The 16,647-nt window shown below is 40.0% G+C and overlaps 3 protein-coding genes across 3 annotated transcripts; 1 reads left to right on the forward strand and 2 right to left on the reverse strand.

Annotated features, from left to right (window-relative positions):
• The first annotated feature begins 1,133 nt into the window (after nt 1–1,133).
• Nucleotides 1,134–3,091, forward strand: LOC137736981 (F-box family protein). Its single transcript, XM_068476312.2, has 4 exons — nt 1,134–1,720; nt 1,884–2,017; nt 2,191–2,373; nt 2,653–3,091. The coding sequence occupies exons 1-4, from the start codon at nt 1,198–1,200 to the stop codon at nt 2,818–2,820; spliced, it is 1,008 nt and encodes a 335-aa protein (XP_068332413.2). The 5' UTR covers nt 1,134–1,197; the 3' UTR covers nt 2,821–3,091.
• On the reverse strand, nt 2,653–6,057 carry LOC137736980 (uncharacterized). The gene has a single exon (XM_068476311.2). The coding sequence runs from the start codon at nt 5,687–5,689 to the stop codon at nt 3,791–3,793; it is 1,899 nt and encodes a 632-aa protein (XP_068332412.2). The 5' UTR covers nt 5,690–6,057; the 3' UTR covers nt 2,653–3,790.
• Nucleotides 6,058–10,366: 4,309 nt separating this feature from the next.
• On the reverse strand, nt 10,367–16,034 carry LOC137736901 (spermidine copper dependent amine oxidase 1). The gene is made up of 12 exons (XM_068476216.2): nt 15,417–16,034; nt 14,858–14,967; nt 14,419–14,724; nt 14,207–14,319; nt 13,770–14,100; nt 13,463–13,678; nt 13,137–13,373; nt 12,666–12,851; nt 11,796–11,936; nt 11,425–11,693; nt 11,101–11,182; nt 10,367–10,828 (listed from the first exon to the last, which is right to left on the reverse strand). Exons 1-12 carry the CDS (start codon nt 15,628–15,630, stop codon nt 10,706–10,708), a joined length of 2,328 nt encoding a protein of 775 aa, XP_068332317.2. The 5' UTR covers nt 15,631–16,034; the 3' UTR covers nt 10,367–10,705.
• Nucleotides 16,035–16,647: the final 613 nt, after the last annotated feature.

Raw genomic sequence — 16,647 nt, forward strand, 5'->3', positions numbered from 1 at the left:
GATTTTTCAATATTTATCGGAATTTAAATAATTTTAGGTTAAAATGTTCATAAAATTAAATTATGATAATGTACATAATTTTTTTAAAAATTACTTTAAAAGAAAAAATTAGCCTAAATTTATTCTTTAATAATCTCAGGCTAAAAAATTTAGGCTAGAATGATTGGAGGAGAAAAACTGTTTTTTGACTAAAAATTTTAGGTTTTAGCCCAAGGGTTGGAGATGGTCTAAAGGAAATTAAAGCAGCTGATTGTAGGTTTTAGCACCAATATTAGGATTTAGTAATACCTTTTTTTTTTACTTGTAACTAATTGAATACAAATTTGTTTTTATGAAGAAGAAGTTCAATACTTCATTATGGTTGATCTATTTTGTAATTTACAACTTAAATTTTTCTTAGTAACTTTGTCACATCCCGATCCGGGCTCCACCACATCCCGGACTCGACTCTACTGTAACACGATGTTGTCCGCTTTGGGCCCTGGCCACGCTCTCACGGTTTTGTTTATGGGAACTCACACGAGAACTTACCAGGGGGTCACCCATCCTGGGATTGTTTTCACGCGAACTCGCTTAACTTCCGAGTTCCGATGAACTCCAAAACCAGCGAGCTCCCAAAATGCCTTGTGTTATATAGAGGTGGGCATGTACATATAAGGCATAGAAGATCCTCTTCCCTAGTCGATGAGAGATCTAACAAACTTTGTCTAAAAAAAGTGAATGGTGTAAGTGAGAAGTTTAAAGCTTATTCAAACGGGAAGATTGTGCATTGGTAATTCTCATTTCGAACGAACACATTAAGTGTGTCGTTAAACTCTCGAATTAGTGGAGAGAACCATAATGGGATGGGTAAAAAAACCCAAATTGTTATTCTTCTTTTGACTTGTTCAATCAAAGAAATTTTTGGGCCAATGATGTTCACAATTATAGAAGAATTTCCAAGTTCAGTTTCCCTTCCTCCAAAGGCTCCAATGATACAAAAAAAAAAAAAAAAACCTAATTTAAAAAAGAAGGATTGGGCTGGGGACTAAGTGGGACAACGGGCCTGTATGAGCAAAAACCCAAACCCAAATAGTCATCAACCCACCAATCATCAGGGTGCACTGCGGATTGGCCCATATTTAATCATATGAACAAAACTGTCAGTCGGTCCGCGAGAGTGTGACTGTGAGTCTGCAAATCCTCTGGTAAACGGAGATGAAGCAGACGACGTGGCCTGGTCGATCGGACGGTTCCCGCTTCAAGGCGCTCCCGCTATGGAGCGCCAAGGGCGGAAGTTACAGCGATCTTCACCGGACAAAGCACGGCAATCGAACCGCCGCTAGTAGATTATCATCAACGGACCGTCGGGATTACTCGACGCTGCCGGTAGAACTGGTGACGAAAATCGGGCTGACGCTCAGCCACCCGAGCCTGAGCGCGGCGTCGTTAGCGTGCAAGACGTGGTGCGAGGCGCTGCAGCAGCTGAGGCAGGCGATGATGTACATGCGGTGGGGGAAGCGGTTCAAGCACGGCCGCGGAGGAGTCAGCCGGAATACGGACAAGGCGCTCGACGCGTTTCTGATGGGTGCGGCTTGTGGTTCCCCCATGGCTATGGTGGACGCCGGGCTCATATACTGGGAGAGGGGCCTCAAGGAGAAGGCCGTCGCTTTGTATCAGAAAGCTGCGGAATTGGGCGACCCTGCTGGGCAGTGCAATTTGGGGATTTCGTATTTGCAAGGTATTAATTTTACTAATTATCTACTTTTTTAGTATTGAAATTATGAAAATTTGTGATAGAATTTAATTTTTTGTGGGATTGGAATTTACTCGTACGGTCTATCTGGGTGCAATTGTACTGCTTTCAATCAGTGCTGCATTAATTGTGCTTATGAAAAATGCAGCTGAACCTCCAAATCCAAAGGAAGCTGTAAAATGGTTATATTGTGCGTCTTACGACGGCCATACCCGAGCTCAGTACCAACTGGCACTTTGTCTGCATCAAGGCCGTGGGGTGAATCGTAACATAAAAGAGGCGGTATGCCATCATATCCTAACTAAATGCAGTTCCAATTTAATTTCTAGCTATTAAGTTGCAGCCATTTTTGTATGATGATAGCATTAGGCACTGTGTGCTTCGCTGTCTGCCCGATGTACTTCCTTATTCAGAATCAGAACTGTCATTTGATAAGCTTTCTTTTGTTCGTACAGGCTAGATGGTATTTGAAAGCTGCAGAAGGTGGTTATTTGCGTGCCATGTATAATGTATCTCTGTGTTACAAATTTGGGGAAGGATTGGTTCGCAGTTATAGCCAAGCGAGAAAGTGGATGAAGCAGGCAGCTGATTGCGGTCACAGTAAAGCTCAATATGAGTATGGGGTCGCTCTTTTTTCTGTAAGTTTCATGTGTTGCATTCATAAAATTATTGTTTTAGCGGGATCCATTGATTTGATTGTATGGCCAAACAGCCTAGCTGCTTTCATCTTTTTCGTCATACAACAACAAAGCCTTATCCCAGTAAGTGGGGTCGGCTGTATGAATCATAGAACGCTATTGCGTTCAGTTTTGCTCCAAAGTCTTCCATTAGCTCCAAGTATTCCGTGTAACTATTTAATTTGTTATGGTATGTGGGAGTCTTATGACTGATTGAAGCTTTGATGGTAATATCTGCAGAAACAAGAAAAGATGAAGGCTGTAGTGTACTTGGAACTTGCTACCCGAGCTGGGGAAAGTGCCGCGGCTCATGTCAAGAATGTAATTCTTCAACAGCTTTCAGCAACTTCGCGTGATCATGTAATGTGTATTGTCGACAATTGGCGTGCTTCGTCCTCATCTTCTTGACGGTTTGTAAATACCCCTTTGGTTCCTGTGACCATTCGAGGTTGCGCAGTCATCCTCTTCTGATGAGTGATGGTAGTTTCTTTCTTGTATTGGATATGGACAGTTTTGTTATCAACAATGGTTCATGCATGCACTCTTCTATAAGTGTGGCCTGATTGATGTACAAGTAATACTGTAGCTGAAATACCAGTTCTACTTTAGCATTTGCTTGTATCTGTAAAGGGATTGTTGATGTCCAACCATGTTGTATGAAGTGAATTTACAATATCAATCTCATGGTTCCCGGACATGTTGAGGTTGATCAGGATTCGTCTTGCAGAAGGAGCGGGGGAGCAAGCAACAGGTGAATTTGCCCTCAGGTATATTTAGTCCACTGCTAACCCGTATCAAACAAGTAAACCATTATTCGATGTCTTTACTGTGACCAAGGCATGTTTTGGAAACTCAGCTAGTTGAGATGTTTGTTTGTATGAGAAAACTTGTATAATTGCTCGCCATGGTGGACAGATAGCATCCAGGTGTTACTGTTCTCAGTTTCGAACTTTCCCGTGCAAGTTGATTTTAGTTTTCATGAACAATTATGAACAATGTATAGTTCTTTGATTATGATGCTAGTTTGTTACAGGGACGAGAGGCCATGAGACCGATAATGAGTGCACAAGAGAGCCTCTACAACTGGAGTTGGTCCGACCTCTGCTGATTCACTAATTTTGGAATCCTACTCACCAAACAATTTAACTGTTCACGAGAGACTTTGGCATGATTATTTGGCTCGGACAACTCTCATGCTCAGGGCAACTGTCATGCTTACTCCTACCGTGGTCAACATGGAGTCGGGCGCGACCAAATCACCCATGCAGGTCGAAACTCAAAAGATTAAAGCGAAATGCAACTGTCTGCACTTCTATCTTATTAATCAACTTTCCTTCGACGATCCCTGTTTCCTTCCATTAAAAAACGTTTCGATCTTCTACATTGGAGAATTTGTATTCACGGCACAGATGTCAAATGTCATCCCTTGCGAATGAACTCCGGTGTGGTACAGATTGAGGTGATATATCGCCTTGGACACCAACTCTCTCAACTCGGGATGATGGGGGAGTGCACTGCGGTCAGCCCCTTCAAGGACTGTCAACACCCTAGTCGGTTTCAAAGAGTAGGTATTCCCAGAGTGCAATGCAAGGTAGCAAAGAAGAATCAATCCGTGCCGCTGCGAGTGTTCGTTTCCTCTTAGCAGTTTCATCAGAGGCGGGATAGCGTTGGACTCGATTATCTTCTTCGAATGCTCCATACAGAGAAAATTATCCGGACAAGCAAACTTCCCCAGTGCAATTGCTGCTTCAGTTCCCCTGTCAAGATCTTTGTGGCCAAGTTGAGTCACTAGCGGACCAATGACCCGCGTCTCTCTAGCAGGGAATGCCCTGGCAAGCGAGCCAATCGATTTTACAGCAGGAATTTGCAATATCGGGCTGTCCACCTCTTTGATCAGTCTCAAGAGCTGATCCACAACCGCCTTGGCAGCCGGAGAATTGGTCTTAAAGGCGGCTTGTCTAAGGTCAGCATTGGATTCAGCCGCAGCCGTAATCTCCATTATAGTCATCAAACAGTTGAATTGCAACTCACCCTGTTCCTTCTCCACCAACTTAGCCAAACAAAGCAAACCTTTGGTCTCCGTTATCCTCCTACTATTCAAAACACTGCCCCTGGCAAGCATCCACAACGCCGCGCCGCAACTAATTTTCAGCTGAAGCTTTACATGAGGTTTCTCATTCTCCCTCTCCTTCCTGTAATGCCCGCCTCGGCTACTACCCTCCGAATAATAAGAATACGAAGAACTTGAATACGTATTCGAATAAGGTCTATATAGACTGTCACTGCTACTGCCTCTCGATTGCGGTTTTGCTGATGTGCTCTTCTCCATTTCCCTATTAATCTGAATCAGAGAATGAATGCTTTGCTTACCCAATTGATCATTATTCTGATCCTCCCCAAACGTCTCGAACGACAGTAGCGTCACCAGCGGCCTGATCACATTCTCCCTGGCGAAATCCTCCTGGGCAATGCTGTCATGCTCCGCCATCCGCGCCACCAGGGTCGCCACACGGCTCTGAACCCTCATCGGCGAGTCGCCCAGAACCTGCACAATAATCGGCACCCCAACCTCATTCACAATAGTCCTCACCTTCTCCTGATCGCCCGCCAGATTATAGAGCGCCGTCGCCGCCGCAATTTGGGCATCCGGCGACGAGCCCTCTTTCAACAATTTCAGTAGCGGCGAGACTCCGCCTTCGTCGACAATAATCTTCTTGTTCCGGTCGTTGTCCTGCGCCAGCGAGGCGAGCTCATTGGCGGCCTCGATACGATACGGCAGCTGACCCATTTGGACGCTGGCGATGAATGACCAGACCCACGAGAGAATCGGGTCGTTGCTGGCAATCGGGGCGAGGGAGAGTTCAATTCCGTTATTGCCAGCGGTGTCCGGGTCGAATAAGCTGAGCAGCCACTTCATGTCGCCGACGGAGGACTCGAGGAAGTTGAAGAGCTTGCGGAAGTCTGTGGCGCTCGTGATGGTTACGACACGTCGTAGGAAGCTCTGGCGCTTGCACTTACGGACCAGGGTCAGGGCCCGCTCCAGATTCTTCGACACCTCGGCGACGATGCGCCGAATCGGGCGCTCGTACAGAACCGGGGCCGCCGTGGCCAACCGGACCACGGTTCGGAGCTTCTGCGAGAGACGATCCACCTGCTTCCCCACCTCGGAGCACTCCAGCTTGAACGACTCCGACTCGTCGACAGCGGTCCGGACCCGCTCCGCCAGCAGAATCGGGTACGACAGTTCGTCCTCTATTCGCCTCTCCTCCGAAGCCATCGCTCACAGGAATTTCTACTGTGTGTTTTGTTTAGCAGAGGGCGAGTCAATGGAGTCGATGGCGAGTCAGCGGCCGAGTTAAAAATGCGGGGGAAGAACAAGGGAAGGGTATTTTGTCAGTTTAATACTCGTCGATATGTTTGCGTGGGTGTCAGGTGACTGCTGTGTACTGTTGAAATTCCGCTTTTGTTCTTGCTGGTGGGGAATCTAAAAATTAAATTCACTCCCGGGAAGGGCGCGTGGATTGGAAATTATAGTGTGGTACAGTAACACCACGTCACTTATGGTACTCCCACTTCAAATCTGACATGTGTTCCTATTTTGTACGGTTGGAAATAAACTGGCTTTACTTTTTTAATTTAAATAATTAAAAATTGTGAAAACCGAAGAAAACCTTTCTCAACTCCAGAAACCACCTTTCCCAAATGAAATTAAATTAAATAACATAAATCCACCAGAAACCACCTTTGTTTTCATAATACGCATGTAGTGGAAGTGTGAGTGATTACGTTCATTGTTTTTCAAAATGTATTTCCATTAAAAAACAATATATCTAACAAAAGCAAAATTTTAAAAAAAAGTAAAACAATAAAAAAGAATAGATTGTCACAAGCGTAGCGGTGTGATAAGAAGCTAGTTATTCATAAAACAAAATAAAAAACTTTCTATATCATAACAAAATTTAAATTGTTGTTCTTTTTTTTTTTTTTTTTTTTGAGGGGGTGGGGTTAATTTCAGTTTACTACCCTCAAGTTTCATGGTTTTTAACATTTAGTACATAAATTTTTTTTCGTCCCAAGGTCATATCTAAAGTACTAATTTTGGGACAATCTCATACATCCGTTAGTTTGGTTGTTAAGTTTTCCGTTAACTGATGATATGATGCCCACATGAATAATGACTGGACACCACGTGTCAATAAGGAGAAAAACTTATGTAGAGCTTGGCTTGCCACTGGACTTCGCTAAGTGGCACTACAATTCACTCAAAACTCGCCACGTGACAAGTCTTAAATATAATCTTCTATTATTCTTTTATATTTAAAATTCTCATCATTATTTTTGTACAAAATTAATGTTTCCTTTTTCTTTTTTTGCCCTTCTTTCTCCCTTTTTTCTCTTCCCAAATTTCCCACCACTTTGTTTTGTCGTTCTCTTCCCACTTCTTTCTCTCTCGATCTCTCCCAGGTGTGGTTCTTGCTTTTTATGGAATTCTGCACTTTTTTTCTTCATAAAATTTCTTTGCTTGCTTTCCCTCCACTTTGTTTTGTTATTCATGTCAAGTTCACATGATCAAAGCAACTGTTTATAAAGAACGAAAAGAAACTTACAGATTATTGGTTACTTTTCATGATAAAATTGGAGTGGGTGTTGAATTTTTATTTTAAGGAAAGTAAGAAACAAAACTGGGAGACAGAAGTGGGAGAGAGTACTGAAGACCTACGGCAAAACAAAGTGGAGGGGAATTTGGAAAGAAAAAAAAAAAAGGGGAAAGAAGAAGGAAACATTAGGTTAATATATATTATTTAGTAGACAAAATAATTATGAAAATTCTAAATATAAAAGAATAAGATTATATTTAAGACTTACCACGTGGCGAGTTTTGAGTGGGTTGTAGTGTCACTCAGCGAAGTTTAGTGACAAGCCAAACTCCACACAAGTTTTTTCCGTCAATAAGAGTTCCACATGAATATTAAAAATTAAAAAACTTAAAAATTAAACATTACAAAATTACAACAAAAAAAAAAGGTGCCTTCTTCCTCAAACCCCCGACCCTCCATCCCTTATCTCCTCTGCACCTACAACCAAAAAAAAAAAGGCGCCCAAATTTTTTTTTTCCAATTTTTTAATGTTTAATTTTTAATATCCACGTAGGACCTTATTGACACATAGCGCCCAATCATTGTCCATGTAGACGCCACGTCATCAGTTAACGGAAGACTTAACCGCTAAACTAACGGATGTATGAGATTGTCTTAAAATTAACACTTTAGCTATAACACTGGGATGAAAAACACTTCATGTATTAAATGTTGAAAATCACGAAAATTAAGAGTAGTAAATTGAGATAAACTTTTTTTTTTTTTGGTATGATTATTTTAAAAATTAAGTCACTCCCGGAAAGGGCACGTGGATTGGAAATTAGGACAAATTATAGTGTGGTACAGTAATATCACGTCACTTATGGTACTCCCACTAAAATCTGACATGTGCTCCTATTTTGTACGGTCGGAAATGAACTGGTTTTACTTTTTTTAAATAATTAAAATTTAAAAATTGTGAAAACCGAAGAAAACCTTTTTCAATTCCAGAAACCACTTATCCCAAATGAAATGAAATTTAATTAAAATAAACCCACCAGAAACCACCTTTGTTTTCATAATACGCATGTAGTGAAAATGTGAGTGATTACGTTCATTGTTTTTCAAAATGTATTTCCATAAAAAAAAAACAATATATCTAACATAAGCAAAATTAAAAAAAAAAAAAAAAAAATCTATTGTCAGAAACGTATCGGTGTGATAAGAGACTAGTTATTCATAAAGCAAAATAAACAACAATAATTTAAATTTTGTTTATGATATAGAAAGTTGTTTTTTTTTTGTATGATTGCTTCTTTTTTTTTTTCAAAAATAACCAAATTTAAATTTACATCAAAAGTCCAGAGAATCATATTAATAGCAGAGGACTCAGTCTCTCTTGTAATCTCTAATGGGGGAATGGATAGAGTATCTTGATTACATCGACGAAACCCAACCCACCGATTTCCTTCGGCCCAATGACACTCCTTTCGGTGATTTCGAATTCTCCGCCGTCAATGTTCCGGCTGCCGCCGCTTCCTCAGCCTCAGTCACAGGAAAAAGAGTGCCCCAACAAGAGGTATTTCCTCCTAGTCCATTTTAGATGAAATCTGAAATCTTGAGAATTGTAATGCTTTCTGAGTCACGAAAGCTCCAAACTTTTTGTCACGAAATTGACTGTTAGATTGGTGGTGTTAAGGGGACGGACGGATTCTTGCTTTGGAGGATCACGGGCAAAAGCTTGCCATGAGAAATTGAGGAGGGAGAGATTGAATGACAGGGATGAATCTAATCTCATTTAACGACACACGAATAAATTTGAATAAATTTAATGTTAAAAGGACGGACGGATTCATGTTCTGAATAAACAGTGTGAGTTTTTCGTTAATATTCTTTACAAATAATGACACATGAATAAATTTGAATGAAAGTACGACGGCTGACGTGGTACTACATTACTATACTATAATTTATCGGAAATTAGTGGGGAGACGAGCCAATTAGTCTTCTCTGTAACCGTTTTTAAGGTACTTTGTGTTCAGACTAACTTTCTAACCTCCTTGTATGTTTTTTATTTTCGACGTTTTTAAGGGCGGGCGTGGGGTCCAGTTGGAGTGGGAGTTTTTAGTAAACGCGGAATTGGAGCGTGGATGAGGGGATATTTCCGAAAAAAAGAAATACTCTGTTTCTTGGTGCACAAGGAAAATATGGTCGTTGCCAAAAGGACCAACTGTTTTGATTGGAAATTTCCATTTCTCAATTTTCTCCCCCATTTAAAACCGGAGAAGGATTGTGTGCCCTCCCATTTTCATACTCTCCCCATACCCTTCTGTTTGTATGATCACGGTTAAACTACGTCAACATTTTATATTCCTATTACATTTTGTTTTATTATTTCTATAAAAAATTAATATAAAATGTTGACGTGAATTAACCGTGACCACACATCATAGAAGGACATGGAGAGAGTATGGAAATGGGAGGGCAAACAATCCACCTCCTTTAAAATCACCATTTTCAGAATACAATTGTTTTTTTATTAAAAACTTCGATCTATAACGAACTATATTAATGTACCAAAAAATATTATAATGAATTAGTGTAAATTTGAAAAAAATAAAAATTAAAAGAAAAATCATGAAATTACCAAAAATAAAGAAGAAATAAAATGTCATGAAATATAAATGCTCGCATTTAAATAGAACCAAGAGACTAAATTCAATTTTAAATCTTGTACGTACATTGTCATTTAATACTACGGTCTAGTGGTATTACTTTTCACTTATAAGTAAGAAATCTTAAATTCAATTATCGCCAAAGGAGAATTTGAATCACATTATTGCTAGACCATTGTGAGGCTAAGCTCATCTCTCTCCCCGTTAGTGTAAATAATAATGTTTAGAAAAAAAGAAAAAAAAACTTGTACATACATTAATCTAAATTTGATCTTATTTAAGAATTAAAATCTAGTTTTCTATTAATTAAACCCCTAACAAAACACAAGAAAGGCAAAGTGAGCAAAGCCCATCCTATTCCCATGCACAACACCATCAGCTTCTGTGAACAAAACTGAGTTTACTTGCTGTGATTACTGTCTTTGTTTTCAAAAGTTGACGTTTATAATTTAGGAATTGGATCCTCTCCTGAGTAGGAAATCAGGATCCTCCTGACGCACTAACATGGACCGTTGGATTTTGATCCAACAGCTACAATTATTATAACTTTTAAAGTGATCCCTGCTTGTAGCCGTTAGATCAAAATCCAACGGACCGTGTTAGCCGGTCAGGAGGATCCTGATCTCCTGCTAAGGAGAAGATCCAATTCCTATAATTTAACCTAATAAAATATATAATATTAATTAAAAAATGAACCCAGGATTGAGACAGCCAGTGGGCGGAAGAATTATACAATAACAAATATTAAAAACATGTTTAAAATGATATCCATTTATTTCAGATATTACAGTATATAAATTTAAAAAAAAAAAAAGAAAAATAGTCAGCCCCATTCGGAGCATCACATTGTCACTATGTATTCAAAGGGCTCGACACAGACGTTTGAGCACCAGATGTTTTTATTATAACATGATTAGCAGTTCATCGTCTACCTTAAAAATAATTAGGTTCTCATAAGCACGCCGCATTATTTTCAATTAGTATATGGAGATGGATACGTACAATCTCTCCCTGTGATTCGTAGGTAGGTACGTCATCCTTTCAGAGCTTGGCGAGTAACCCGTTCTGAATAGGTTTTGCAGCCATCCCGTTGTCCTTGAGGTCCAACTCGCACGTGCTCGGAGGGACGTCCACCGCCGGTGAGCAATTAAAGAACCCGTGCGGCTGCGTTACAAATAATAAGGTGAACCAGAATCATGAATCTTTTTATCAAATCTATGTGTGCACTTACTTGGGAGCTAGCAGCTCACAAGTATCAGAGGTGCAAATTCGTGTTAAATCTATATGCATTTGATCCCATGAAGTACTGATTTCAAATTTTACACGTGTCGAAAGCATCACACGTTGAATATAACTGTCCTAGGAAAGAGGTATAATGCAACTAATTTTATGGACAAGTGAACAGTTACGAAGAAGTTGAACAATATGTTGCGTACCATGAGCGTAAAACCAATACGTTCCACAGGCATAACCGGCCAGTCTTCCAGTCGAGGAATGTGTGTCACTCCAAATACATACCTGTAACAATCGGACATTGATCAGATCGTGAACCTCTTTATTCGGTATTCACTTACAGTTAGTTTTCGGAGACCATTTATACCCTCCTAGTTCTAACATCGTACCCTAAAAATTACGATTACTGTTCCCAGCCTAGTAATGGTCAGAGTTTAGGATACGTCCAATTTTTAATGTGACTACGTGCACAACTGCACACACGCACCGTAACAACTTAGTGTATTAGATAATGCAAGCCCACTCACCAAAGAACAATGTCAGCTTCTTCCAGCGACCGATTTTTCTGAACCCAAGTGGCCAATCCCTCCCCAATACGTGGGTTTTGATTAGGAAATTCTCCTCCAGGATACATTTCATCACGTGCATAAGATGTGACCCAAAGATTATGCTTTAAAAAAGCAGCTCTTCTCAGAAATTTTGCCTCAGAACCAGCTAATGGTAAACAATTTGAGCCAGGTACTAGCTTGTAACCTGTCAGCTGCCCAGTGCGGTTGACGTTTCTGGTGTTTCTGACCTAAAATAACAAAATAGCATGTGGCATTTAAGCAATAACATACTTCAGTTGTAAAGAAAATAATTGACTCATTTCTGAAGCAATCAAGGAATGTTGTCTTACAATCCAATGGCGAGCAGATAGAGGATTACAATCGCGCATTGCTTGCAGTTCTGATTTCAGCAATTTCTCCTCGGCATAAAATGCATTGTTATGAACATTATTCTTTCCTGGCTCTTCAACTTTGACATTTACTTCAACCACCTGTGGGAAAACAGCAAACAAAGAGAAATAAATAGGGCTGGTTATCAATATATTCAAAGAGAGAGAGGAAAGAGTTGACCCAGAGGCAATAATAATGTAAGCAATGTGAATTAGAATTCTACTCTTGAAATTTTAAATTATGAATGATACGAAACTAATTTTCCCATCATTTCATAAAGCATTGGCATCAATTTCAGAAAATCTAGGAACCTAATAACCACGGGATAACAGAAAACCAAGCTTCAGAATCTCACATATAGCACCAACATCATAAAAGTTTATCCCAAGAACTTCATATGGGTTCATACTGGCTCCTAATTACTGGGGTTTGGGCTAACTTTCAGATTTCATATGCATGAGTAGATTTTTCCCACAATTCATTTGATGAGAGGGCAAGGCTGACATTTTCTTAGATAAGGCAACATCAATACCCAACGGAAGCTCAGCTTTATTGAGTCAATAAATCAATTGACCCATGAAACACTTGAACAACAAACCAATACAGGACATGAATAATGAATCATAATCGTAGAAGTCTTAAGAGAACAAACACTGGACATCGAATCACAGCAAGACAAGGCTACTTGGTTCTTCAAATGACTTGAAATGGTTAACGATATAAAGACTTGACTTGTGAAAATGAACTTGGATGTCACTTTTGTTTTTAAAACCTATATAACGAACTACTGTAGTATATCAAAGAAAGGATCCCAAGAACACTGGTATGACCTGATTGAAAGTTTCACCAGGCTTACTATCAACTGCCATGTCCATACGAGCTACAAAGAAGTGCTGATGCACAGGTGCATATAGTCCAGGTGCAATAGTTGTACCATACTTTCGGGTTTCTCCTGGTTGCAGTGCACCTAAGCTTAGTATTCCAGTAAGTTTCACCTCAGCTTCAATATGCCCATCCTACAAAAAGCGAAAGTTGATAAGTGTCACCGTCACTTTAATTGCTCACCTCAAACAACAAAATCATACCCAAAAGAAAGGGAGCAGGTAGGTCAAATGGATAAGAAGCACACAGATATTAATTATGGTAAGTGAATTCAAATGATGCCAACAAGATGGTAGCCCAGCCCCATTACAGTACTGGCCATTTTTAACTAATAAGTAACATGATGGAGCAGCTGATTGTTATCAAGGAAAAACAAGAAAATTAAACCCCCAGTGAAATTAAGGCTGATGACAGCTTGCCTGATAAAAATGCCAGTAAAATCCGTACTCATAGTTGGCGACAGTGCAAATAAAAGACACTGTCAACCTTCTAGATCGTCTAACTTCTGCTAAACCTGTCCTCCAATCCTGATGCTTCCATAAGATTCCATGATCCTCCTCATGCAAGCAAACACAATTTTCAATTGTTTCAACACCCCCGGTGAAATTTGTAAAGTTCGCATCAAAGTACTTGATATAGCCTAAACAATCACAACCCTGCAACAACAAAACCACATCACAAAGTGTCCTTAATACAAAAAACAAAGAGATATGAAGTGGAAAAGGGTACAAGAAGGTATCCCGACCTTTTTAAGAGAATGTGCATTTTTACCCAGCCCATCTTCCCCTGCATCAAATGCATTCTTCCTGTAGTGTGGATCATTTGGATCTCCATAAGGAACAACCATCTCAACAAAACTTAACCTATGAGCCACAGGCCTCCGGCCTCGACTACCATCAATATATGCTACAGAATAGATAACCAAGCCTTCCTTGGAGGTAAAACCAACACGGAAATTCCACTGCCAACCAGAAAAATAAAAAGAGAATAAGAATCAATACATGCTGATGTGAGACAATCCAATGGTACAGTTCCATAAAATAATCAAGAACCTTCTGCCATTCAACAAAGTGCCCATTAACACGAAAACTGGGTCCTTCAGGCTGAATTATCTGTAGGGGTTTCACATCACTTCGATCAACACCTCCTCGTGTTTCACCTGGAGTATAATTTCTCAGTGGATCAGCAGGAGGTAGGGGAACAAGTTTACGGTCTTCAAACTCAAGAACCACCATATTTTGCATATCCACAAGCACATGGATTCCTTCAACTGGACGAGCATAACCATTTTCCAGAGGGCAGTCACTCTCAGTTCGACAGAAGATAAGAGGTTTAGCAAGCCTGCGGCTAGGAGCATCAGCACCACTGTGATATCCAGTACACCTGATAAGAAGAGACACACTCCGCAACATTATACAGAGAAATAACATAGAGTGAAATCATTTCTCCCAGTGTATTTATTTGAGAGAATCTAAATTTAGAAACTTACCAGGGATCCACCATCACGAGGTCCATATCCTCAATACCCCGCTTCTTCATTGCTTCCCTAAATGGAGGAAAGTCCTTCACAACAGCTTCACATTCAGCATATTCAACAGCATCCTGTATTTTCAGTACCAATGATGAAATTCTCTTTTTTATTTAATAGAAAACACATAAATAACAATTTAGAAACTACAACTGGTAGCTGGGTTTATATACCATGGGGGGCTGAACATCTGGAACAACTTCGGATGAAATGACTTTACCCCTATGGTGACCACCTCGAGTTGCCGCATGCACCTCCGATAGTTCAACAATCCAGATGCTCGTCTCATTTGACTTTTTATTATAAACCACAAGTCTCGCTTGCCTCGGAGGAAGTTTACTAGGAATCATAGGTCCACCCTTGGTTCTGGGAAGCAATGACGGCTGGAAGGGTGGGAAGAAATACGCATCTGCCAGTGCTACGACACGTTTATCTGGTTCTACCAAAGCCACTTCAACAAAGCGCATGCTATCTCTCACCTGCAGAAAACAATAAAATCAATTCCTATGATCCTTAAATGATCAAATCAATCATCCAAACTGAATTCTGGGTAAACAGAATCCAACCCATATTTTCGGCTAAAACATAATCGATAATCGAATTGTAACTAACCTCAGGAGTTGCTCCAGCTGCCCTGACAGTGGCCACTGCCACTGAGATTTCAGCAGCAGATAAAGGCTCCAAAGGGTGGCTGCTCTGAGCCCTCAACATTACTGGAATGCCTATTCAAATAAACAAGAATCATAAGAAACTTATCTCCGATCCTATTCCGGCCCAAATGGGTAGCATTCAGTTTTCAAAATCTGAAAGAAAAATTCTTGCTTTTCCTTTTCCTCTTCAGCAATTGGAGAAAGCAAAGAGCAGTTAAATCTAAAGGTAACTTTTTTTTAAAGGGGAAAAGAAAAGGAAACATTTAAAAAAAAAAAAGAGGAAACAAAATTTTCCTGCGTGTAAGATTTTGGACCCCAGAAGACTGGAAAGGCGAAATTCAATAGACCAACTAACCAGTACACGTAGAAACTCAAAAGCAGCTCAACATTTTCTTTTATTTTCCTTCATATTCTCAGCAACCAAACACCAAAAATAATCACTTCCTTGTCTTATAAAGTCAAAATCACGATCAGCAAATATAAGCTGTAAAATATAAATAGGACGGTAAATTTCTGAGTACCTTTGGTGGCAGCTGTGTTAGTAGAAGGAGCAGGAAGGGACTCCATGGGTCGGATCAAGGTCGGCACGGACGGTCTGGTGCGGATCGGATCCGAGTCCAGATCGGTGGCCGAACCGGTCCAATCGCGAACCGGCTTGCCGGCCTTGCGGAGCAGAGCCGAGGATTCGGCGGATGCAGCGTCACGAGGCGTCGCTTTTTCCTGAGTTGTGGCCATTGGGAAGGGTTATCGAGCTCGCCGAATCCGCCGTAGTAACAGTCACTGGAGTAGTATTCCACTGACATACAGCACTGCGTCGTCTCACTCTCAGCAACCCCACAGGCACAGAGATTGAAACGAAACGAAACTTTCTCGCACTTCCTCGGCCAGTTGATTTTTCCGGGAAAATAAAAAGCCGGTGGTTGAAGGGAACAGAGGTTAGAATAAGGACAAAGGAGGTATGGAGTGGAGCGATAGGAGCTTGCACTTGTAAGAAACGTCGTTCTGCTGATATCTCAAAACTGTGGGCTGGGGTGGGGTCCTTTACTGCCACGTCACTCCTCCTCCAATCCAACTCCGTAACGCTCAAAATTAAATAAGAAACTTTTTCAGTGAAACCGACATAGTTCGGTATCCTACCCCTTGTACCATTTATTTTATAGCATTTAATATACCGAATTGTATGCTGGAAAATCTACCGAAATTAAATATTACATACTCTTTATATGATCATTTTCATTTTCTCTCTCCTTTAATTAATCAAAGAGGAGGATTGATTTGGACCCTCTTATCAACAAGAACATCATGATAGAGAAGTTCTGCAAGTTGCAAGTTGGCAATTAGCATACTGTTTTTGGTGACATTACTGATGACATGAATGATTGTTATGTATTAAATAATATATTATTTGTTTGGTTGATAGTTATCACGCATTCAATAAATACATTGATGATGTGAATAATTATCATATATTCTAAGTTTTAAGATGGTTTGTCATCAATGAGAAATGACATTGTAATTTTTTTTTTTTTTTTTAACAAGACTTATTGTAATTATAGCTTTATTTTCTGCACAAGTTTTTGTTATCAACTTATCATTCATAAGATTAAATTGTTTTCAAGGAAATATTTAAATGCGTGGTTAGTGACTTTCATATTCTTTTACATAACTTTTATTTTTCGTCCATAACATGAATAGAAACAGCAAATAAAAATTTCCCTTGAATAAAGCAATGGAAGTATGTATATAAAAACA

The sequence above is a fragment of the Pyrus communis genome, chromosome 13 (genome assembly GCF_041283825.1).
Source record: "Pyrus communis isolate YQ-2024b chromosome 13, ASM4128382v1, whole genome shotgun sequence".
NCBI lineage: Eukaryota > Viridiplantae > Streptophyta > Magnoliopsida > Rosales > Rosaceae > Pyrus > Pyrus communis.

Bases quoted from the DNA above. Each gene is read 5' to 3' on its own strand.
- LOC137736981 (XM_068476312.2), top strand. From the start codon at position 1,198: ATGAAGCAGACGACGTGGCCTGGTCGATCGGACGGTTCCCGCTTCAAG. The intron at 1,721-1,883 runs GTATTAATTTTA...TGAAAAATGCAG, and splicing joins GGGGATTTCGTATTTGCAAG to CTGAACCTCCAAATCCAAAG. The intron at 2,018-2,190 runs GTATGCCATCAT...TTGTTCGTACAG, and splicing joins ATCGTAACATAAAAGAGGCG to GCTAGATGGTATTTGAAAGC.
- LOC137736980 (XM_068476311.2), bottom strand. From the start codon at position 5,689: ATGGCTTCGGAGGAGAGGCGAATAGAGGACGAACTGTCGTACCCGATT.
- LOC137736901 (XM_068476216.2), bottom strand. From the start codon at position 15,630: ATGGCCACAACTCAGGAAAAAGCGACGCCTCGTGACGCTGCATCCGCC. The intron at 13,374-13,462 runs GTCGGGATACCT...TTGTTGTTGCAG, and splicing joins ATGCACATTCTCTTAAAAAG to GGTTGTGATTGTTTAGGCTA. The intron at 12,852-13,136 runs GCAAGCTGTCAT...CGCTTTTTGTAG, and splicing joins TTTACTGGCATTTTTATCAG to GATGGGCATATTGAAGCTGA.